The 26,013-nt window shown below is 40.2% G+C and overlaps 1 protein-coding gene across 1 annotated transcript in view; it reads left to right on the forward strand.

Annotated features, from left to right (window-relative positions):
- The window catches only part of pclob (piccolo presynaptic cytomatrix protein b), a 59,700-nt gene that overhangs the window by 17,935 nt on the left and 15,752 nt on the right, over positions 1–26,013 (forward strand). Inside the window, exons 12-20 of the mRNA XM_080863276.1 lie at positions 386–1,363; positions 9,568–10,425; positions 10,894–17,632; positions 19,831–21,386; positions 21,477–21,742; positions 22,126–22,936; positions 23,230–24,268; positions 25,530–25,598; positions 25,928–25,954. Coding sequence (XP_080719402.1) covers positions 386–1,363; positions 9,568–10,425; positions 10,894–17,632; positions 19,831–21,386; positions 21,477–21,742; positions 22,126–22,936; positions 23,230–24,268; positions 25,530–25,598; positions 25,928–25,954 — 12,343 coding nt within the window. The remainder of the gene's footprint in view (positions 1–385; positions 1,364–9,567; positions 10,426–10,893; positions 17,633–19,830; positions 21,387–21,476; positions 21,743–22,125; positions 22,937–23,229; positions 24,269–25,529; positions 25,599–25,927; positions 25,955–26,013) is intronic.

Below are 26,013 nucleotides of genomic sequence, written 5' to 3' on the forward strand. Positions count from 1 at the left end.
AATAAAAGTAACAAAGCTGGGCATTATAGAAAAGCTTTTAAAACAATACAGGAGCTCTCACAGTTCCTATTGTTTGAAAAAAAAGTTCGCCTCTGATTTTTTTTTTATAATTATGCCTTATTAAAATTGCATTAAAAGAAAATAAAAACTACATTACACTGGTAAAACAGTTTGAGAAATTAAACACATTTTATTTTTCAATGATCATGATTTGTTTGTATGAATGAATCCCCTTTGAATATATGCACGTTACATTAGTAACCTTGATATCATTGGATATTTTTTGTGCTTTAAAATCATTGCACCTTCATCTGATTTCAGAACACTGTTATTGTTTTTTTATTTATTGGACAGTGATTTATGCTTTCCATTACACTTGTTCCAGGTAAAGGAATGGCTTTGTTTAAACTGCCAGATGCAGAGAGCCCTTGGAGTATCTGAAGCCATTGAACCTACTGTGGTGAAACCCCAGCCCATGCCAAGCAAGGTTTCTACACCTCCTCGCTCTGAACAGAAGGACACACCGACATTAGTCCAGAAGGAGAAAGCTGCAGAGTATGCAGATGTCCAAAAAGAGGCTACTCAAATAGTTCAACCCAGAAAAGAAATTCTCAAAGGTGAGGCTCCAGTGCCAACTGCAGTCCAAAGGATGGACAAAGCACAGCAAGATTCTAAGGAAAAGGCACAAGGACATGCTCAGGATGTGGCCAGCCAGCCAAAGCTTGTGGAAAAACCCCCACAAGGACAGATTTCACAACCTACAAAGCCAGAAGTAAAGTCAGGTTTCGCAAAACAAGAAGCTGGCAAACTACCACAACAGCCATCAAAGCCATTGACCCAATCTCCCAAGCCTGCCCCACCACCAGCTCAACCAGCGAAACAGGAGTCTGGTGGTTTCTTTGGCTTTGGTGCCCCTAAACCTACTGTTCCAAAGCCTGCTGAGTCAGTGACTGGGAAGATGTTTGGTTTTGGTTCATCAATTTTAAGTTCTGCATCTACATTGATAACCTCGGCAGTTCAGGATGAACCTAAAGTTACACCACCTACTCCACGGAAGATGTCCACTACAACAAGTGTCAGCCCTAAACCTACACCTCCGGTTTCTCCTAAGATGCCCCCAGTAAAGGATAGTAAACCACCGGCAACACAGACACCTGATCCACTTCAACAGGCCAAGGCTACACCATTAGCACAGGACAAAGTGCTTCAGGTTGCTCCTAAAGAAAGTCTGTCTACCTGTCTGCTCTGTAAGGTCAAACTCAATGTGGGAACGAAGGAGCCACCCAATTACAACACCTGTACTGAATGCAAGAACATTGTCTGCAATCTTTGTGGATTTAACCCCATGCCTCATACAGCAGTGGTAAGTACAAAAATACTCTTGAATACACATATTAATGTTTCAGTTACAATTTACAGAAAAAAGGGAGTTTTTTTCATCAGCTGATATGCCTTGTGTTCAACTGGCAGGAGTGATCCTTATCATGATCATGTCTTTTTGCATTAATGTGACAAAAGCACCTTATTTTAATATTCAGTGTTTCCATTGGGGAGCCAAACATGAGTAAGATCACCACAGAGTGATAGTGAAGTGGCCATGTTGCTCCATTTGCACACTTTTCAACATAATTTATTTCAGTGGCTTCTTATTTTATATAAAACAAATTGTTCCAGTACAAAAGTTTTGGTCAGGCACATTTTTGGCTTTCATGTAAAAGTTGCATAAAATCTAATATAAGAACACTCACGTTTTGGCAATGCACCTGAGACATGTTAATGAGCATGTTAATGACTTTACAAGTGTTTGGTAGTCCTAATGCTGCTATTTATCAGTACAGTAAGTTTGTATCCTTACTACACTTTCTGTTTATGTGGTGTTTCTTGTGCTATTAAATATTGGTTTGGAGTGTTCAGGCTGCACCAACATATTTTAGCACATTTTTACTCTGAGGAATATTCCTTTCTGTTGCAAAGGGTGGAAAAACATAGACTGACTGTCATAAAGCTTTTTATTCCTTCTGAAAATAGAGCACACCCGAGGCAGCATTTTGCTCTGTTGTTTGATTTTCTTGACAAAGAAAATAAAATACAAGTGGAGTAGAATATTAGATGAAGGTGCCACAGCAGCTAGAATCTGATGAGAACTTCAATTTATATGTATTTTCAGACTTTGATTTTGAAGAGCTGTCTGTGTCCATTCAGTTTATTATGTCTTAGTGTTTGGAATAATTACAATGTAAAACAAATCATACCAAAACTACACTCTCTCTAACTGCTGTGGTTCTCTCTCCACGGAAGATGCCAGGGTTATTACATAACTGCTCATGAGGAGAGTGCTTCAGCTGGCCAGGAGCACTGAAAATGTATTAAAGTGATTGACGGTTGCGCAACCGCATTAGTGAGATGGGATCTACTGCCATAGGAGACCCGGGTCAAGGGAATCTCCATCCCCCATAAGAGATTTGAGATGGCAAAGCCCTGTGATATGCCATTAAGTAGAGTTGAAACAGATTAAGTCCAGCAAAACAGTGCAGTACATTAGAAGAGCAGACATTTCTTATCAGGCCATCTGCTCTCACACGCAGCAGTGGCTCCATGTAATTCAACAATTTCCTCTTCGTTTTGGTGACATGAATATACACGTGTACCTGCTTTGTGACTTACCCACGCACATACAACGTGTAGCTGAATGAAATGTGCAGTGCTGTCTACTCTTTCTTTGTGAAATCCTAGACTTTACTATAATTAAGTGAACAAATACCACAACGCTTTTTTAAATCTCCTGAGATGTGGATTTAAGAGTTGATGCTGTAATTTGTTCTGGCACACTCAGACCTGAATCTTTTTTTCTTTCATTTTCCCAGTGACAGATAACCTAGAATGACATGTGCCATTTATGCAATTGACACTTGTCACTTTTTTCGTTGACACAACAAAATGGTAATAACCTGGAGCTTGAATTTGGATTGTGTTCTGGGGGCTGGGGGGATGTGAGTCAGAGTTTGCTGCTTTGGGTGTACAATGCACATGTTTTTTCTAAATATGTGATGAAAACAGAAAAAGCTTCAGTATGACTGGATAGCACGATAGGATGCCATATTTGCTGCTGTCCTATGACCTGCTTTGTCCAAAATGGGTGTGTTCACCAGTTTACTATCTGGGTTTTTTTAGCACCCTTTTAAAATATCAAAAAGTAATGTTTGAAAGAAGAGGAGGTAAAGTGAGTGCCATCAGCAAGTCTATTCATTTTTTTCCGTTTGCCTGTTCTGCTTCAGCTGATGCCATCAAAAGCCTGGGAGTGACTGTTGTCTGACAAGTAGGGCACACGTGTGTTGTGCTTTGCTAGCTAAAGCTTAGAGTGTGACAGCTGTGACAGTATGAATGATGATTCCTCTATTTTCTGTGTTACCACTGGTTTAAAATAGAATATTTGTTCAGCTTTACCAGTACAAAAGCCCCACATTATTACTGTCCATTTAAATTGGTTTACTATGAGACCCAGTAGTTGCCTCAAGGTAAGACAGTACTGTCAAGGTACAGAGGAGTACCTTGACATTGCTATGTTAAGTTGCTACATTTCAGCTAATAGGAAGAAAAAAATTAATCGTTCTAGAAAGAGCTGTGTGATATATAGCTAATTTTGCATGATTTCACAATTTTATGGTGTTAAAAAGTAATCAGTCAGCAGGCTAATTAATGTTTTTTAAATTATTATTTTTTGCGGGGTAGTTCAATATTATGGTAAATGGTCTGATTCTCATATAGCACTTTTCTACTCTCCCAAAGTACTCAACGCACTATATACAACATGCCTCATTCACCCATTCACACAAGCACTTCTAAACTAAACTCAAGTGCAAACTAATCTACACACACACTACATTCACACTCCGATGAACGCATCAGAGGGCAACTTGGTTCTTGCCCAAGAATATTTGACATGCAGACTGGGGAAGCCAAGGATCAAACCACCAACCTTCCAATCAGTAGCTAATCTGCTCTACCTGAGCTACAGTCACCGCTATGTGAGCATAATATCATGTATGAAAATCTCACATGCATAAGCTTAATGATGCGGTCCAGCATTAAAGAGGTGACAACAACAAGTCTGTAAACGCTGAAGCTGTTGAATGTTCTTTAAGAATTTCCCAGTTTAAATTCATGAAAGTTGAAGCAATGGAAATTAGTCACAAGATCCAACATTTATCAAAGAAGGCCACCTTTGGAGTGCATGTGCCACCCTTGGCAACCATCAAAAAATTGTCTTAACTTAAATTTGAACTTAAATGGAAATTTAAACTTCTGGAGGCGTGATGGCTGTTTCTGGTTTATGTCAGGTGTCGAGAGTAATCGCTGGTGGGCGTATTGAATTAGTCACTGAATGTCACATTGCAAAGTAAATGCATCTCAGTTGCACCTTCACATTTCTTTTGCATTTCACTGACAATCAGAAGACCAACTATTAGAAAAAAAACATCCACCAACTCTCGGTGAGCAGCCATGATATGTTAGAGCAGGTAAACTGATGATGTTGTTTACTATTGTGTTAGCTGGTATGTTATTCACTAACACACAGTGAAACAGAGAGCAGATGTAAGCATTTTTTTTTTTTGCTCTGACTTGCAAATTATAGGGAAGGACTTTCACTAAATTTGTAAAAGTAGCTATGAAAACACCGAACAGGAAAGGCTTGGTTTACAAAACATAGAGGGAGTTTAACTCCTTGGTGCTATGTTACAAAGCAAATACTCAAAATTGTACTTACATAACCTGTTATTACTTCATTTTACAGAGTTAGTTAATAATTAAAAATTGTATTAATGCTTAAAGTATCTAAATATAAATATAGAAATGAATAATAAGTAACATGAATGAAATGCTTGTAAATTCCACATCATCTCAAGATGCGTTCTCTCTCCTGTACTGACAGTGATTAGGGGTTATATGTTAATACATGATCATTTCTAAGAGCTTCTTTAGTTCAAATGCTTTAATTCTTTTCTATAAACAAGAATCGTAGAAAATATATTTGGAATTTGGAAACACTGATGTTTCTGTAATTTGTTTCAGTAATTCTGTGCCTGCATTTATTCATTGCTTTAAAAAATATTATTCTATTCATCTATTTGTGTTTGTAGCTTATAGCTTTAATTTGTAACATTTCCTTCTAATGCTGGAACACCCTCTTACCACTGGTCCCACAACAGTCTTTATCCCCACTGCACTCTGCCATCAAATGAAACTTTGCTGATGCACCAGTTGTCACAATGGAAAAAGCATGGGCATATTTCATTGTCTTTAGAGTGAGTCACTGTGGTTATTACAGATTAGTAGGTCAACATTCTGTATTATCAGAGTGCGTGATTTATGAGAAACCCTGCTCTGTGGGGGCTGCTGGAAGCCAAGTATATTAGCAAGCTACAGCCTTTGCTAAAGGTGCTTGCCAGAAAATCAATAAGAGCCTTACTAGATCCGACACATCAGCAGGAAAGCACAGAAGAAAGGCTGAGAAATAGTGAGTCCTTGAATCTAGCTATGTTAAGATAAATTTCAGCACCACCACGATAAGTTATGATAGGTGTCTAAGAAGTGACAAATAATATTCATTATTAAAACAATATAAAAAAATTGTTTCATTCGTCTAAAAATGCAAGACTAAAACATTTTTGGTCTTTGGAGCACTTTGATTAATGTGTCTTTGCTGAACCAGTCACTTTTCATCCCAAACACTACGACGACCTAAGAGTACTGAGGATCCATTGAGAGTTATCAGAAGAGATCTGGCAAATGTTTTTATTTAACATACATAAATAACAGTAAAAGTATTTTAACATCTCACATTTTGAATGACATATATAATTTATTTGTCTTTTTGTTTAAGTGATTTGAACAGGGAAATGATTTCATAAGCTCAGCAGATCTAGCTTAATGCAGCATACCTGTGTGTCAAGAGCCTATTTTCCTTACTGCTGTCATTGTCAAGGTCTGATAATCCAGCTCAGAGGCTAATCGTGTGGAGCAGTCTCTCCCACAGCTCTCTGCTATAAGCTCCTGCTCTTTGCTCATAAAATAGATTTAATTAAACAAAAGAACGATGGCAACTTTCCAAGCCCTGTGGCTCTGATGCATGACTCTGAAGCAGTGACTGGCGCTAGTGGGGGATGTGAAGGGTCTTTTTTGTTGACGGAAGTTCTTTTTTTTCTGCCTTGCTGTCAGATTTTGCATTAGGAGGTTAAATGACTTATCAGGTTCTAGACTGGTGCAGTGAGGGGTGTACTTGTTTATCACAGCTGCCTTGTCCACCATTTAATACGCAATGCAAAAGTGAGTTGCTTTGTTTACGTTCTTCCTGCAATTTGTCAGTACATGCATTCATCACTTCGGTTGAAAAAGATCAATTAATACGATTCAGACCAGTGTAATACTATTACCTGAAGATGGCGTGAACCATATTAGATTGTCGGCAAGTAGCTTTGTCACAACCTCTGTGTTGTGAATATGTTTTAATTTCAGTTTGCAGTTATCTTTACTAAAGACAATCCATAGAGGGTAACTAATAAATTGATGCTGACTAATAGAATATCAGAAATATTACAACTGTAAACATCTCCTGTAATCAATGATTGTAAAATGTATCTGATTTTATATCCATCTTCGAACTAAAGTTAAGATTGCTTATGACTACTTGCGATTTCATCTCCTTGAAAATGACAAATGGCACAGGTGTTTATACACAGGAAAAATTGTATTCATTTTAGTATACATTAGTTATAAAGATAATCAGCTGCCTCCCATCAGACCATATTGTAATGGGTCTACAAGATGATCAAACAAACAGGAAGAGCAGAAGTTTATGATTATTAATTTATCCTCTGAATGGCCTTGGTAGTGACATGAAATTGCTGATTAGCATACACAGGCAAGAAGAGCATCTTACACCTTACCTGTGATTACATCTTGTAAGCAAGACAGAGAAGAATATGGAGCATGGAAGGACATGTTGGGATTATATTAGAATACTTGAACTAACCCTAACCTTTAGACTTAAAAGGTTTTTCAGCACATATTCTGTATTCTTGATGAATTGTTCTCAGCAAATATGGGTTTTAGATGAACCTCCTGGTAATTAGTGTTTGATCAACTTCAAAGGTAAACATCACTGATGCTGAACTCGCATCAGATCACACGAAACTGAGACTCAAATCATTTTGTGTTTAACACAATTATCAGCATCATACACTCTGCTGATGAGGTATTATTTGTTACTGTTGGTAACAAATAGGATTATCATCCTCCTGACTGAATCACGACTCACTGAACAAAAACATCTCACTGTCAGGCAAACTGAATGCATCAGTATCAGATTTTCCTCTAAGTCTAGCATTTTTTCCCCATTTTTTATGGCGTTATTTATCAAAGATTATGTTAATGTGTTCTCACTGGCTGTAATTTTGTTTTCAATTAATATTTCTCAGTTAGAAACAAAACACGCTCATGCAGTTTATCATATTCATCTTGCAGTGTTACTGCTGCCTACACTTTCTGAATATAAACACTTCCTTGCATGCTCTATTTGCAGTAGATGTACGCTATCAGTCTTCAGTGGTAGTTCTGGAAAGTTACAAGCAATAATTATACAATTTAGTGGGACAAAATATACAAACAAGAGGGGTATTTTAAAAGCTCAGTTTCACAAGTAAAATGAAAGAGAAAAAAACAAAGTAACTGTGTTACTAGTTTATGAATTACATGGGCATTGTTATGCATATATGACCACTGTATTAGCATAATTATGATATTCTAAATGTATATACACTAAACAGTATAAGTAGTATGGGTCTAATACATTAAACCATGGATGAAGTAATTAAAACTTTGTGGTGTTTCACAGGATATGTGTGTGTTATAAACTCCCCCTCTGTCCTATATGAGAGCAGCTCTCCCTGACTCTGCAGAGGCAGGCGCATTGCTGTGATTTGGTCTGCTAGGTTGCTAGTACAGACACAGTGCTTAATGTATTGGCAGCTTATGGCTTTTGTCCTCTTTAGCTGTCCATTAATGGAGCTTAGATGTGATAGGAAATGTCTTCAGAGGAGTACATTTTGAAGTAATAGCATTCCTTATAAAATGAGATTAGCTTTTTTGCAAGGTAAGCATTCTATTGCTGTTTCATGTGTAATGTACGGTCTACTGTAACAGTACTGAGCATGTTTATATTATTTTATTAAGAAGTTTAAAAATCTAAGTCTGTTTTTCAGCATTGATAGCTGATTACTGAATTTAGATCACTTAGAGTGCTATGGTATTACTCAGCATCCAAAACTGTATTGTATTGACTATAATATTTGTCTATGTGAAAACCATCAGGAATTATCATGTCTTAGTCTAAAACACATAATTTGGAACTTTTATTACTTGCAAACGTACTTAACAGGAAAAAGTCTAGACATCACACGACTGAGTTCTTCAAGTATGTTTGCTTTTTGTTGTTTTGTGCTTGTTGTTTTTCTTCAGTGTTTTTCTTTGTTTTTGCTTTTCCTTTCAGTAAAGACATAAAGCAGCCTCATTCAAGTAATTTGGCACTATTTTCAGCAAATTGTCTTTCTGAAAGCAGTTTAAAAAGAAATAAAGTCTGAGGCGAGGCTTTTGTAAAATGAGATTGATACTGATTCAACTTACATAAGCCCTTCTTTTTCTTTAATAGTTCCACTTTGTATGAAAAATAACCTTTCTGTCTAATTCAGCCTGGCCAGGTTACTTTTGACCGTGGACTCTTTTTTTTGAATGTGTATGGATGAAATGACATATAAAACACAAGATTCTGTATCATCATAACAGAAAGCAGAAAAAATGCATGCACAAGAAAACTGAGTTCTGCACACAGTGGGGTAATTTACTGTGATCTTAATGCAGGATTTTAATGAGCACCTGACATGTAACAAAGTTTAGTGTTGTCAGTGCTCAGATTTAGTCTGTTGTTATTTGAGCCGATATAATTCCCTTTCTTAAACAGTGAAGGTAATGGGCTAATAATTAGTTAGGCACAGTTATATATATTACAGAATAGATATCCTTTTTTTGTGTAATGTCTCAATGGGCTAGCCAAACAATTACTCAACAATTTCTTTGTTCTGCTAGCTTGGTTTTAGAGCGCTGTTTTTCTGTGGCATTGGTACACACATGGAGACATCCCACCTAAATACCAAGTACTAATTTAGTCATAAATTCCAGACAGTTTCATTTTAATTATTACTAATAATTTAAGGTATAATACTTTATTTAAGTAGGCTCTAAGTCAAGATTTTAAATCATTATGCAGGGCCATCCATATACATATCATCAGGTACTAGTCCAGAAGCTAATGAAAAAGCAGTGGTGTGAAGCATGACAAAGAAGCTAATTCATTCATGACTTTACAACTCTGGCATAACGCTTCAGTTATCTTTTTGAACAAATAAATTCTTTGGATAAGGACCATAATTAGCCTGATTACAATAGCTCTCATTTGGTATTGTGACTTTTTATCTTAATGTGTTTCCTAATTATGTTGTTTTTGTTTGATTACAGAAGGAATGGCTGTGTTTAAACTGCCAAACTCAGAGGGCTTTGTCAGGACAGCTGGGAGACTCAGGAAAAATGCCTCAACCTTCACCTCCACCTGCCAAGTCAGAGACCCAGGCCACACCAGTAACCACAAAGGCAGAGCCCAAAACCACCTCAACGAAGTCAGAGACCAGGCCTGGACCCACAAAATCACAACCCACCCCCGTGCCTGTTGAGACAGCACCAACAGTTTCAACCATAAAAGCAAATGTAGACTCAACATCTCTCAAAATGGAAACAATGCTTACAGCAGCGTCTACACATATTGAGCTTGAGACGACACCTTTACCCACCAAAGAAGAGGTTTTAAAGCAACCTTTGACAGAGGTAACACCAACGATTGACGTTCTAGATACAGATGTTACCAAGAAAGAAGAGGTACCAAAAACAGATTTCAGCACGACAAAATTACGCAAAACTGAAGAGTCTAAAACGGATCTTCATAAAGTTGAATTTGAAGCAGGAGTAGCTGAACCTTCTTCAGTTCCAGTTCCTGACGCTTCAGTTGTCTCTGCGTCCCCTGTCACTCCAGAGGTTGCAGTAGCTCAAGTTATTCCAGAGGCTCAGACAAAACAAGACCTGTCTGTTGCAGAGAGGATTATTAAGGTGGTAGACACTGATGATCGCACCATCCTGACAGACTCATCAAAATCTTTGCAGCAAATTATGGTGCAACCAGAGTCAAAAGAACAGCAGCAGGTGGTTATGGAAGGAGATGCAGTCACAGTAACTGACAGCAAAGAATTTGCTGATGACTCTGCTGACAAAATTACCAACATCCTCTCAACCATTGAGTCGCAACCAGTCTCTCCAAAAAGAAAAGTAAGAGTTTATCCTGTTTGTTGAAAAAAAATCTAGATTATCTAAAAGAGATAAAAAATTAAACAACAAGAGCTTTTCTCTCTGTTCTTTAGTCTTGGCTATACTTTACCTGTATAAGATTAGATGTATTTTTATATTCAAAGCACATCAGATTCCAAACTCTTGTTTTGCTAATCTTGAAAACTTTGACTTTTATCTTTCAAATTATAAGAACGTTAAAGTTGTTCACATCAGTGATGGCATTTTCATGAGTATATGGAGTAATATGGAAATTTGTACATTACAGCTCCATTTGGTTACACTGATTAACTCAAAAGGGGACAGAATCTTGTTAAGCTTGTTGGTGTGTCTTCTGCAGTAAGTTAGCTCATGACAGATCTTGGGTTCCACAGCATTAAGAGTCAACTTCATTTATTAAAGAAATGTAATCACAGCCACACTGATATGTCTTCCTTTTCACAATTTTAGGATGAAGATGAAGACAAAGAGCTCAGTAAGAAACGAAAAGACTCTCTTTCCACTGCGGAGGTGCCTACAGATGTCCCTGTAACAGCTACTAAGCCCAAATCCAAACCAGAGGGTCATGATGAAGAGCAACCTCAGATTTTACCCATATTACATGAATTGAATGATGAAATAGTGAGTGGTGCAAGCAAAGATGGTGCAGATTCTTCTATACCAGCAAAGGAGCAGATAAATGCTAAAAGAAGGCGTCTGAGTTTCCAAGCAATGGATGAAAGCAGTGAAAGTGAACTCACACCCTCACCATCACCTAAAGTCCAGAGAAGGAAACTAAAGGTGAGCAATATTTCATCCAGCAGTGAGGACATCAAAACTGAGAGTGCTGACTCCTCTGTGGAAGACGAAGAGTTCATCCGCAAGCAGATAATGGGTATGGGTGATGAAGAAGAAATGTCTGTATCAGAAGATGAGAAAGAAAAGAATTTGGAGAATGTACAAGCTATAAAGGATACTGACCTTGATAATACATTGGTGACAGTCAAACCACTTTCTAGAAAAGGTAGCACAGATAATGAAGACAGCCCAGCCAGGAACAAAGCAGTCCCAAAAACTGACAGCATGACTGCTCAAAGCGTGCCTGAAACATTACCCAGAACTACTTTCAAGAAAGCAATTCCAGTCATGAGACAAAGACAAAGCACAGATGAAGAAATAGAAAGCATCACAGAATCTGTGTCAAAGGGTTCATCTAGTGTTCAAGCATCCAGTTTTACTCCAGAATCTTCACCTACATCAGCCTCCTCCCTGGAAGAGGATAGTGATAGCAGCCCTAGTCGCAGGAAACCCAGTGGGGACAAACAGTATCGCAAAGGTAAGCACAGGCAACCAACTCAGCCTCTTCCTACCATCGAAGACTCCTCTGAGGAAGAGAAGATGGGACCCCATGGACAACTACTGTCCCCACACAAAGATTCTTCCTCCACAGAGGATCTGAAAGAAGTCACAGTTATAAAGGAAACTCATAGAACATCTGGCTCAGAGTATTCTGCCAGTATAGAATCAGAATCAGAAGCCACTCAAGCTGTACAGAGAGGACGTAAACCTTCACCAACAGTCATACCATACACCCTTTCTGATCCATTTATAGAAAAGGACAGTGTGACAAAATCATTAAAGAGTGCAGAAGAAGCATACGAGGAAATTATTCAGAAGACTAAAGCTATTCCAGGAGACAGTCCACCTGATATTGAGCCACTCTATGGGGGGATGGCAATAGAGGACTATCTTTATGAATCCTTAGTTGAGGAACCTGAAATTAAAATGAGTGAATCTCGGGAAGAACCCAAAAATGATACTGGCTCTGATTCTCTCAAAAAACTCAGGTCTCCTGAGGAGGTTTATGAGGAGATGATGCAAAAGAAGAGAGAGTTAATGATGATAGAGCATGAATTTCAGCAGGCACAAAATGCCATGGAATCTTCTGCCTCAAGCGCTTCACAGGTCACTTGCCCTCCCTCATTTGCTGAAACTTGTGTAGTGACTATAGAAGAGACATACCCAACTGAAAAACTTGAAATGCCTCTTACAGAAACTGAAACTTTAAGTGACATGTCAGCAAAGAAAAAGAAGCGACCAGCCCCTCCACGCCCTTCTGAGCCCCCAAAGCGTCCTGACATAACTGTTGTCCCTAGTACTCCTAGTGGGGCTATAAGTTTTGTTAGGCCTATGATTCAACAAGATCCTGCATTAAGGAAAGCATTGTTCCCTATACCAGACCTCAAGATTACTCAGTGTTCATCTGGGGAAGAAGAGGATGACAGTCTTGCAGATGACTATGGCATTGGTATTTCCTCTGACATTACCCCCAGTGATGACTCTGAGACCAAAGAAGAACCATGCATAAGCCCATCTTTGTCTGAAACTGTTGAGATGGATCCTATATGTGTAGTCTGTGAAATTCCAGAGCCAAAACCTATTCCAACTCCAATATCAGCTCCAGAACTAACTACAACACCTTCTCCTGTATCACCAGTGTCACCTCCAACCTCACCAGCTAGTGCAGATTCCAGTTTGGCCTCTAATGCTACATCTTCATCTCCATTCCAGGCTCAAACACCTCTTTCATCAGATTCAACTCCACTGTCTACACCAACACCTTCTGCTTCATTTAAAACACAATCACCTCCAGAGATGATCTCACCACTGCCTGCCACAGATGCAGGAGTACAATCTAATGAAAACTCAGTCTCTTCTTCTCCAGTTACAGTTATAGTTACAATACCAGATGTTGTGTCTGATCCATCCAAAGTGCAAACAGCTACAGCCATTCAAGTTCAGACTTCTACAGTAGAAGCCATAACTGCATCACCTGTTGTGGTACAAATGCCAGACTTGGTTTCATCTCCATCTCAGGTTCCTGACAACATTCCAGCTATTTCACAGGTCTCAGCACCAAGTCCAGCACCTTCTGTTGTCTCCATTCATTCTACAACCCTAGTAGCAGCCCGACCTGTTGCAGTCTCGGCTCCAACATCTGCCAGTCTTTCCACTTCTGTCACTCTAGTTTCATGTCCTGAACCAGTCATAGTGCAGATGCCTGACCTGGTTTCAACCACAGCTCCCATACCAACACATCCCCCATTACCAGTCTCAGCACTTGTTACTACCCCAGCTCAAGCTGAAACTAAAGTGGTACACTCAGTCCCTGTACAATCAGCCATCCCATCAGTCAGTCCAGTGGTAGTCCCACCTCTGGCTCAAACCGCCCAGATGCCTTCAGCAGCAACAGCTTCAACTACTATAGTCAAAAAGAAGGTCCCGCCTCCTCCTCCCCCTCGATCTACTTCGGTATCATTACCTGAAACTAATAAAGATGTTCCTTTTGTAAAACCTGTTGAGCATGCCACTCGGACTACATCACCTATGGGAACCACAGCTGTTGGACAGCCAATGCAATCTGTTGTTGTGGATATCCAACCAAGAATGGAAGCCATGAAATCAGATGGTGGAGTTGTACCTCAGTTAGTAACACCAAATAGACAGGGGCATGTAGTTATCATTGTCCCCAGTGTAGAGAACAAAGCTTTGATTGAACAAGCCAGAAACCAAGGTATACCTAGCAAAGGGCCAATATCTTTCATTGCTTCTGCTCCATATGGTAGCCAAGTAGCCCCACATTCTGCTTCAGATGTGTGCAGTACAGATATATCTTCACTTCCTACTAAGGTGGCAACAGTGCAGGAAGTTGTAGCTCCACCCATTTCACCTAAAGTTATAGACACAGTAGAAGTACCCATTACAGTTTCTAGTCCAACACCTCCATCCACTTTACCCAAACCAACTGTTCCAAAGCAATCAGTTCCCACTCCAGTGACAACTGCTAAAGCAAATTTCACGCCAGTTCTTTCTGCAGCTTCTATTCCTAGTCAGACTACCAAGCCTCCTCCACCCATACCACCTAAACCTGTATCAATTCCAGCTGGAATGGTTTTCAGTCATAAACCAGGAGAGAGTGTCAAGCCACCTCCTGTAGCTCCCAAAGCGGCAACCCTCCCCAGGACAAAAGAACCTCCAAAGGCTCTATCACTTAGTCTGACAAGACCTGTGGAGTCTAAGTTGGGTGCAACATCTCCTAAATCACCTGTATCTCCTAGACATGCGAAATGTTTACAAACCTATGTAGTGATAACGCTTCCATCAGAACCTGGTTCACCAACAGAGTCCATAACTGTCCAAGCACCTGTAAGAAGAGGGTCCATCCCTTCCACAAAAGTGTCAGGAATACGGACAACACCATCAGAGCAGAAAGCACCCATTGAAGTATTCTCAGCACAGGCTACAGTAAGGAGAGCCTCGGTCCCTACTGTAAGGCATCCACCTCCAATATCTGTAGCTTCAGCTGTCCCTGAACAAATGACAACTTCTGAGGTAGTAGTTTCTGAAGTCCAAGCTAAAACAGACACTATGCCATATGTAATGCTGTCATCGCTTCCTGTAGTTGATATCGTAACATTGCCATTAGCCCAGGAAACTTCTGTCCAAGCACATACTGTGCCTTTTCCAATTAAGAAACCATTTGTGCACCAGGAGCAATCAATGACTCCACCACTGTCACAACCTAAAACACTGTTTGAGGTCATCACAGTGTCCCCAGAGCCAAAAATTCTCATTCATCCAGTCCAAGCCACAATTACAGAGATCATAACAGTTCCATCAGAAAGTTTAAGTGAAGCACTGGTTCCTCAGGCTCCCAAACCAACCATACCTGTCCAGCCAGAGCCTCTGATTGAAGTTTTTTCTACTTCATTGCAGCCTGGAGTATCTTTTGACAAACCTGTAGCCCAAGATAGACCATCTGCAACTGTTTTTGATGCACAAGCTGCAGCCCAAATTGAAATGCCACATACAGACGAGGATGTACCTACTGATGTCGTTGTTGCAGAAGCAATTTCATTAAGATCACTGATACCAGGTGTTCAGCAAATCCCTGTTGAGCATCCACTTACAGTATCTGAAGCAATGACTCATTCGAAAGATCAAGAATTGGCCACAGGTCTTAACTATAGCTGGACCATTTCTGAACCCTCACCTGTTCTACAAACTATTCAACCTTCAGAAGTTCTGCCTGCAGTGACAGAACATCTGCCTACTCAGCAACCACTTCTTGTAGCTGAAGGGGTTTTCCTCCCTACCAAGTCTGATGTACTCACAGAAGTTATTACAACTGATGCAGCTGTTAGAATACCAGAGATAGCAATGGTACATCCATTACCGCATCATCAACCTGTGGTAAGTGAAATTACCCCTGTTGAGTTAATGCCATTAACTATAGACGATAAGAAGATATCTCCTACAGCTGCTGAGGAAACACCATCACCTCTTATCATGGAAGTTGAACACATAGTTACACATCCAAATATACCTCCTCATATATATATTCCAAAGGTCTGTGAAGGAATAACATCCTCAGTTATGACACATTCAGTGCCACCACTGGCATTGCAACCTCAATTTGAGCCTCCTACACAAATTATAACTAAGGATGCTGATCTCATAGCTTCTTCAATATCATCATCCATGATACAACCTCAGGCTGGGCCTGGAATGCCAGTTATGACAACTGAGGAAACCACCCATAAGAGGAGGACATCCATATCTTCCATAGTACAGCCAACATATGCCACAACTGAAAGATTTACTTGTCCTACAGAGTATGAAATGCCCAGACAAGTGGTTACAGCTGAAGCCTTTGCTGCCACCAGAAGAGAATCCATAACCATGCAGCAACCATACCAATTAGCACAGGTAGTAAACCTGCCAGCTGAAAAAGATGTTTCTAATGATGGTTATGCTGTTCAGCTCCCCTACAGAAGAGAATCTATTCCAGAACGCCAACCACATGCATTGACTTATTCATCAGAATATGATCACCCTGTGGAGCTAATAACCACTGAGGAATACACTGCGAGGACCTCACGGCCCACAGTGCAAGACATTCCACAGAATGTTTCTCCAGTCACCATCACTAAAATTCAGCAAGAGTCTATTGAAAGCCAGGAGATAAGAGGAGCAGAAAAGGTGGTCTCTAGTATGAGCCATATGTATTCAGCTTCAATTTCCACCTCAGGCCAGCCACCTGAAAGCCTTCCTAGCCTAGTTACTCAAGTAGTTACCACTGAGGTCCAGAGGACCACTGTTTCTGTTGTCCATGAAAGACTTCCACAGGTCCCTCCACCTAGTGTAGCAATAACTATACAACCAGACATTGCTAAAGTCCAACCTGTACCCAAACAGAATGGTAAAATATATCCTGGTGATGTTATTGATTTACGTACAATGAAGGTTGGTATAAAGATGACTGCGCAAGGCATGGACCTGACTCCGCCTGAATCAAGTCGACAGTCTTTTTCAAGTGACTCTAGTGGCCGTCAAATTACAGCAGTACAGCCGGAGATAGTAAATCTTAGTCCAGCAATTACCCCAGCAACCACACTGTCTGTTGTCACTGACAGCATCACAATTGTCACATGCACAGCTACTATTGCTTCATATAGCAACACTCCAGCAGAGAAACCGCTTGATTTGCAAGGCCCCGTTACATCATTGCCACTATCCCTCACAACATACAAACCATTTGAGCCCTTAGCACAGATCGTATACAGACCTGTTAGCACCCAACCCATGCTGAGTGCTGTAGCATCCACAGCTCAAGATATACCAATTAATCTTTCCTTTGAAGCTCTTGTGTCCTCTGGAGCAAAACAGCCATTGACGTCAGTCCCCACACTTCTCAGCAATGGAGGGCCTGTCCTTTCTCTAGAGGCCACAGAGGCCATGGATCTGACAAACTACAAACCAATGAGAGCTGTGGTAGCATTGTCTGGTACAAGTCCAGGAGTGGTGACCACTGTTGTAGAGGATGAAGGGACCCCAATGGACCTTACAGCAGGAAGGCATAGTGTTTGCTGTGATGTAATTTACAAGCTACCATTCACGGGATCATGCAGAACACAGCCTCCAGTTACAAGCCAACCTGATAACCGTTTTGGCTACAGAGATGACCACTATCAATATGATAATGCTGGACTGTATAGTATCAAAGGAACTAATGGCATAAAAGCATCAGTGTCTGAAACCAACTTGACAGAGGCAGGACTGTTTTCCATGGTTCCTAAAAGTGACTATGACTACCTCAGTGGCTCTTCAGATGGCGCTATAGACCTCACTGCAGCTAAACTTTCTGCTGGTGAGTATGAGAGTACTTCTGCATGATTTGTCTTTTTTACTTCCGTGTTTTCTTTTTTTGAGAGGGGGGAGTGGGCTTCCATTGGCTTGAATCAAGCTTTTAAAATGCCTCTGCATGACATATAGTATGTTTTTACAGTTCAGTTCTTTCTGAAGATAAACATACTTATTTTTCCTGGAAGTTTATTATTTCATGTTTGCTTGCATACTGTTTCCAAAAAAGTTAGGACACTAGCTTTACTTTGTTGTCTGGGTCAACTTTGTTAGTGAGAGACAGAGGGAGGCGCTGAAAGGTTGCTCCAATGGAGAAAAACACAAACACAGTTTACAGTTAATAGCTTACTTACAACTGGGCTACACTGCCCATGAGGCTACATTCTTTAGGGCTATGCCTGTAACACTCTGCCTATTGCCTTCACATTATATAACTTTTTAAAATATTTCGCCGCATCATTATACGGGCTGCAAGTAGGGGTGACATGGGCTGCGAGATTGAGACAGAGGAATTAGAGCCTCTTAATACGTGTTTCGTTTGGGTTTCCACCAGGGTGGAATTACCACAAATAGAGAGGGGACAACATAACGTATGAAACAGGAAAAGATCGCCGTGTAATCCCTTTAATTCAACAAAGTAACTGTATTCTGAATACCACCTTTTTAAACGGTAACTGTAACAGAATACAGTTACTCATATTTTGTATTTTAAATACGTAACGCCGGTACATGTATTCCGTTACTCACCAGCACTGCATATATGCCAATTTTAAATTTAATGCCAGCAACATGCTTTATAAAAGCTGGAAGGACATAGTTTGAGGAATATCTCATAACAAATTAGGAAAATTATTATTCAATCAGGGTAAAAAAGATAACTCTACCAACTGTGGTATATAATATCATTAGAAGATTCTGATAATTTGAGAAAAATTGACAATAAATGCCCTTTATCTTTAAGACAGAAATAGACAAAGAACATACAAAGATGTGTTCTGTAATTTCACAAATTAAAAAAATATTTTGATTCATAGATTCAGTTCCATTTTATTATACTTATATAGCGCCAAATCACAATAGTTACCTCCAAGTGCTTTATATTGTAAGGTAAAGACAATAATACAGAGAAAACAGAGAAAACCCAAACAATTATATGAATATCTATAAGCAAGCGCGTCAGTGGGAAGGAAAAACTGTCTTTTAACAGGAAGAAATCTGCAGCAGAACCAGGTTGAGGGAGAGGCAGCCATCTATCCTGATCACTGGGGGGTCAAGCGAGAAAGAGATTAATAATAACTAATGTGTATAGACACATGGTGAGTAAAAAGATGAGTAAAGAAAGACACTCAATGCATCATGGGAAGCCCCTAGCAGCCTAGACATTGCACCGTAACTAAGGGAAGATTCAGCCCTAACTATATGCTTTATCAAAAAGAAAAGTAAGCCTAATCTTAAAAGTAGAGAGTGTTTCTGTCTCCTGAAGATGTTGTGTACTCTAGGCTAAAGCAGCCATTGACCACCTGGCTTGTTTTCAGCAGACACATGACAATCTGAATAGTTATAGGTTCCACTGATGCACATAGCATGGAAAACTTAATTTCTTCGAGGCACCATTAATGCTGAACAATGATTCTGTCAGTGAGAAGCTTGGTTATATCAGCAAGATAATGGAAAATTCTGTACATATTACAAAGAGTCCAAGCCTGCTGCCTGAAGGCAAGACCCGTCACCCTTTAGCACATAATAAAATTAACATAAAATTCCCTGAAGTGATTACCAACTAAAATTCGATTTCAAGCAAAGAAGCATTTTGGAAACATTTTGTTTGAAAAAAAAATCACCAGTATTTTATATATTTTCTACACTTCTCTAATAAAATCTTTTATATGATTAAATCTTCTGTTTTTTATTTATAGGTTGCATGATCTCCTTAACTTTTTTGGAAATTATTTAATTTGCTTTGCTGTTTAATATGCATGATTTCCTTAAATATTAACCTGTTTTTCTTTTCTTTTCCGTTTTTTCATACAGATGCATGTGTTTGCCTACGTGTGCTCCCTCAGTATTTTGGTTTTGCATCTTGCTAGCCAAAATGACTTCAGATATGCATGTGCAGTTTTTTTTAATCCAAATTGCATGACTCATTTGGGGGTTTTTTTAATAAAAGTTTTTTAGAAGAATAAAATATATATTTTATTACAACAGGTAAAGCACTAGACTACACTAGCAAAACGACTGGAGTCTACCCTTTGATGACTACTGCTCAATACTCCCAGATCCCTGCAGCTGGGTTTGGTGTAAATAGTGCTCTAAGGACATCAGATGGAATAGTTTACTCCTCTGTTGCTGCCCCAGTTCCATCCACATATGCAATTACGACTCAGCCAGGTTCTGTCTTTAGCACAACCTTAACACCCACATCAATAGTCCACAGCCAGCCATTACCACACCCATATGGCTTTATCCCCACTACAGACCCTGGACAGATAATTCCTTTTGACTCTGGGCTATCTAAAGATTTTCTACCTACAGCTTTGGCTGACATCATAACTGGCTATCCAGAGATGTACTCTGATGCCACCCTGGAAGCTATTGCTGCTTCTCTGGATGCCCTAGCTTCTTCTCCAATATTCCCTGGCTTAGATAACACCAAAATGGCCCAGTATCAGATGGAGAGGGAATTTCTAGAGCTAGAGAAGCTTAAGCAACTATGTCTTGCAGAAGAGCTGGAATGGGAAAGGCAAGAAATCCAGCGATATCGAGAACAGGAACAGCTTATGGTCCAAAGGGAGCTTGAGGAACTTCAGGCTCTGAAACAGCAGCTTCTCCTTCAGCAAGAAGAGGAGCATCATGCCCACATGGTGGCTCAACAGGAGACCTATGCACAGCAGAAAGAGCAGTTGCAGCAAATTCAGCAGCTCCAACTGCAACTCCAGCGGCAGCTAGACGAGCACTATGGTAGTACTGGTCCCACTGGAAATCTTCTAGATGCTAAATATGCAGGTGTAGGAGACAGTGGCCAGTACTGGCCAGTCAGAGATGAGTCTACGACTCCATCTGCTGGGACACACATAGAGGAAAGTCAAGATTTAGTAAAGCTTCAAGCTGATCAGGACATAGGGAAAAAAATAATTGATAGTGGGGTGCAGACAGATGATGAAGACTCAGCAGAGAAACAACACGTTGGAAGGAGAAAGAAAAATAAAAGAAACATTGATAGCTCAGCTCAGACTGACGATGAAGACCAAGATGAATGGGATGCTCCAACAAAAGCTCGGCGACGCTCTCGAAAGCATAGCAGTGATGGAAAACATGGCTCCAAGGTCTCTAGCATTGCTATCCAGACAGTGGCAGAGATATCTGTCCAGACTGATCACTCTGGAACTATCAAGCGACCTAATGTCCAGATGGACACAAAAGTAGAAATCATTAAACATATATCAGCTCCAGAGAACTCTCAGAGAGGTGGAAGTCTGAGCTGTCAGACAGACTCAGACAGAAGACATGCTCCCACTGAGGTGGGCTACAGCACACACCTCTCAGCAGACATCCCCGCTAAGTCCAAAACCTTCTATACTACAGTTTCCCCACTGTCCCCAGAAAAGTCACTTGGAGGACAGAGAATGTTGACTGCAGACCCAACCAGATTTTCTTCTGGTCCTCGGATATTGAAGGCTGGTCAAAAATCTCTATCTGACCCTAAGTCCCTTAGTCCTTCCACAGAAGACAGGATGGGTGGATACTATGCAGACAGCTATTCTGTAAGTCATATCACATATGAATGGAAAAATATGAGCCGTCATATAGTAGTCTGAATTGACAAACTGATTGTTTGATTGTTTTTATTCTAGAGCCGAGGCTCTCCCTCTAGTACAGGTAAGAAGGTAAAGAGAACACTGCCAGATCCCCCTCCTGAAGATGACTCCCTCTCAGGACGGTCAGGCTACAGCACCAACTCTGCTCGACGCCGTCTAGCTCGTAGTACAACTATGGCCCGGGCAAAGATCCTGCAGGACATTGACAAGGAGCTTGATCTAGTGGAGAGAGAATCTTCTAAACTTCGAAAGAAACAGGCTGAGTTAGATGAAGAAGAAAAAGAGATTGATGCCAAGCTACGGTGAGACACATTTAATTTTTTTAAAATCATCGCAGTTTAGGATATAAAGTTACCTATACTTGTATTACTGTATTAAATTAATAAATAACTAATACCTCAGAAAATGATTCAAGCTAACTCCACTGCATCAGTCATTGCATCTCATGCCATCAATCTTCCTAATTCGTCTGCATGATTCCCTTCTTACCTTGATAGCTTATGGGCAAAAAGGCTGCCTTGACATCTCTCAATGAGACTTCTCAACACTCACACATAGTAACAGGTATTAATGTGTGAGAAAACAGAATATTGTTTGCCACCTCCCCTGGTTTTTATTAGAACTTTTGAGTACTAAAATTGTAAAAAAAATATATATATATATTTATTTCATTTATTTATTCAAGGTACTTGGAGATGGGTATCAACCGTCGTAAGGAGGCCTTGCTGAAAGAAAGAGAGAAGAGAGAAAGAGCCTATCTTCAGGGTGTGGCAGAGGAGCGAGACTACATGTCTGACAGTGAGGTCAGCAACATCAGAGAGACCAGAGGTGATGGTCTTGAGAGACCACGGACAGCTCCCCAGTCGGAATTTGAGCAATTCATCCCCCCACAGACAGAAGCTGATTCCCAGTACAACACACTAACTAGTCCCTACTCTCACTATGGCCAGTATGTTCCCCAGACCCAAACCACTAGCCACTACACCCAACAGAACATGTATCAGCAACAATCACTTTACCACCAACAGGTGTCTCCTTACCCAACCATGTCCCTCTCCCATGCCCAGACTCAGCCAGGCAGCTACCAACATGCTCTGCTCTTGCAGCAGGGGAAGCAGCGACAAACAAACCTGTCTGATTTAGAGCCCAAAATCACCACTAACTATGAGGTGATACGCAACCAGCCACTGCTCATTGTGCCAACTTCCACAGAAAGTGGATATGGAGTGGCTCACCTAGGGGGCAAGTATGGAAGCTTGGACTTGAGGTTAGGACTTGAGGAGAGGAGCATGGCCTCTAGTCCCATGTCTAGCATTTCTGCTGATTCTTTCTATGCTGATATTGACCACCATAATGCCAGGAATTATGTGCTGATAGAAGACATAGGGGAGCTCACCAAGGCGTCAACAGGGCTGAGCAATACTGGCTTGGGTTCTGGATTCAACTTGCCTGATAAGGAGATGTCCAAGGCAGACAGACTCAGGCGCACAGCAGAGGTAAATCCCATACTGTTAACTTAGTTTCTAGTTTTTGCTACCTTTTTCTCCTCAGACAAATGCTAATAGCTCAGAATGTTAGTGTTTCTTAGTGTTGGCTCTTTCATTTAAAAAAGCGATTCAACAATTTGAAGTGCTGATTCTCCAGTTTTATTTTATTAGGCTTGCATGAATGTAGAAAACAGTGTGACTGATATAGCCCTTTTAATTGTTCAAAACACTTCAGTGTTTTGAACAATTACACAATAACACTTAACATGTGGCGTATAATTTTATCTATTTTTTCCGTTTAGGTGGCAGAATTTTTAGGCTCATCTCGGCTTCAGAGTTATGGCAAAGGAGAAGATGATACTATGGAAGAACCTTATGAGCTGAAGCTACTGAAGCAGCAGATCAAGCAAGAATTCCGACGAGGAACTGAGGGACTCGAACACTTGACTGGTCTGGGCTTACCACAATATCTCCCCAGTGACAGCAATTTTCGCCATTTCCCTAAAGGAGAGAAATATAGCATTGGCAGGCTCACCCTTGAAAAACAGGCTGCAAAACAACTCCCAGCGGCTATGCTTTACCAGAAACAGATGAAGAACAAAAAGGCCCTTATAGACCCTAAGGCCATCACAAAATTTTCCCCAATTCAGGAGAGTAGGGACCTTGAGCCTGAATATGGTAGCTACATGGGATCTGGAGCGTCCTCTGTGTCCAGTCTGGCTGCTAGAGCTAGGCTACTTCAGGATGAGATTACATTTGGGCTAAGAAAAAACTTGTCTGAGCAACAAAAATATTTAGGCTCCTCCTTAGGGGCCAACCTGTCTGGTTCTCTTAATCTTGGTCAGTCTCTTGGACTTGGCTCTACTATCAGGGCAACTGCCCATGATGATGGCACCTACCCAAGTGGTACCCGTTCTCGCCCCTCCTCCCGACCCTCTTCAGTCTATGGTTTGGATCTATCTATTAAACGGGATCTGTCCAGTTCTTCATTAAGACTTAAATCAGAGGGAGAGGTTCTAGATGCAGCGTTTGCCCCTGGGGTAGCCAGAGCAAAACCCACTAGTTTACCTATAAGCCAAAGCCGTGGACGCATCCCCATTGTTGCTCAGAACTCAGAGGAGGAAAGTCCTCTGAGTCCAGTGGGGCAACCAATGGGTATGGCTAGAGCTTCAGCTGGTCCTCTCCCTCCCATTTCTGCTGACTCCAGGGACCAATTTGGGTCAAGCCATTCCCTCCCAGAGGTACAGCAACATATGAGAGAGGAATCTCGGACTCGTGGCTATGATCGAGACATCGCATTCATCATGGATGACTTGCAAGGTGCCATGTCTGACAGTGAAGGTAAATGGAGCCTAAGACTGCTTCAACAATTTGACCATATCGACGTGCTTATCATGCATGCTAATACTGAGTGGTCATATTGACTTTCTGGATTAACTGTTTCTTTCTCAGTTATCAGTGCTCCAGATAATTATTGTTGTCTGTTACAATATTTCCCTCTGTCACGATAAATGTAAAGTCACAATTTTGCATGATTTTTCCTTTCTTTTAATTATCGTGGTCAGCGATACATAACACTCTTTGTTTATGTATGCCACGTCTATCCATGCTTTTCTGTGTCATTTCATCAGCTTGATGTTTGTTTGTTTTTTTCAGTTTAATTTATTCAATGTCCTTCCTTATTCTTAGACCCCAACAGTTCTAAAAATGTTAAATTAGATCCTCTCTAGAATCTATGTTATCTGTTTATGAACTACAAAGAGATATGCTAAGCAAACATACTGCTCACAATGCAGCTGCCTTATTTTTTGTATAAATTTCATTAAAAATCTGAGCAATATTGAACAGCCTACACTGGAGCCCTTTTTCAGTGGCACAGAAAACTTATAGAAAAAGAAATACATACATTTTTAAGGTTCTTCCTTTAGTTTTGCTCGAAAACAACAGCAGTAAGTTTAAAAGAGTACTGCTGAATCATGGTGATATACATGTTCTGCAGATTCTACAGGTATTTTTGTTTCATTCTAACTAAATTGCTAAGCCAGTGCCAGGCCAATTTAGACATTTCCAAATGGATGGTTTATATAGATCAAAAAAGATGTAATGCAGTAGCTTTCTATAAAGCCGATGTTGTTGTGTATACTTAAAGAAAATTGTGTCAACTGTGTTAAGCGTTGATTCTGTAATCTTTCAGTTTCTAATCTGGTCTTATTTTCATCCTTGCATGTACATCTGTTTTCCATTTTCATCTTAATAAAATTAATGTTTTCTGCTTGTTGGTTGTTGCTGTGGATGTCTCCTTGTGGTGTGAGATGTCTGTGTTTCCATAAGAATGGGACTGGTAGTGTTCCATTAGTTTAGGTAAATCCAGTGCCTTTATAATTATTTATCTTTTATTTGGTAAGTATCTTGTATATGAAGTAGCATTAAAAAGCACAGGGTCTGATGTAATTGTCAGATAGTGCCAACGAACAAGAATATCTTCCGCAACTTTAGCTTTGTTTCAAGGCCAATTTTGAGGAATCAATGTAAATACATTCTTGTTGAGACAGAAGCATTTGTCTTGACCTTACATAAAAGTGTTCATCTGCCTCAATTGCAGCACAAAGTGAGTCCATGTTGGCTTTGAACAGAGATGATGCCAGAATCTTTCATGAAAGTATCAGACACGGTAGAGTATCTTACAGCATAGTTAAAGTTACTGCCTCTCATGATAATGTGGCTCAATCTTGATATGGCTTTCCCTCCTAAAGAAACATCTTATATGTTTTGTTTGGGGGGTTTTTTCATAGTGCTTCTGCTTAAATTTGTGATCTGTCTGTCAGGCTAGTAAATGCAGTAAAGCATGCATCTCTTACTATTGCTTTTAGTGCATGTGCTGAATTTTAGCCTACTTGCAGTACAAATCTTAGTCTTAGCACTCTACTTCCTGTAGCTTGATAGAAGAATGAACATATGTTGAACAAATTTCTTAAAAACATATATAACTTTGTACCACAGCTGGAGGCCCAAACTGGAATATAGAAGGTGAGACGGCATCGCAATTCTCATGTAGTTACTTAGAGACTGTATGCCTCCATGCCGCA

Source organism: Rhamphochromis sp. 'chilingali' (assembly GCF_963969265.1).
Source record: "Rhamphochromis sp. 'chilingali' genome assembly, chromosome: 2".
NCBI classification, from domain to species: Eukaryota; Metazoa; Chordata; class Actinopteri; order Cichliformes; family Cichlidae; genus Rhamphochromis; species Rhamphochromis sp. 'chilingali'.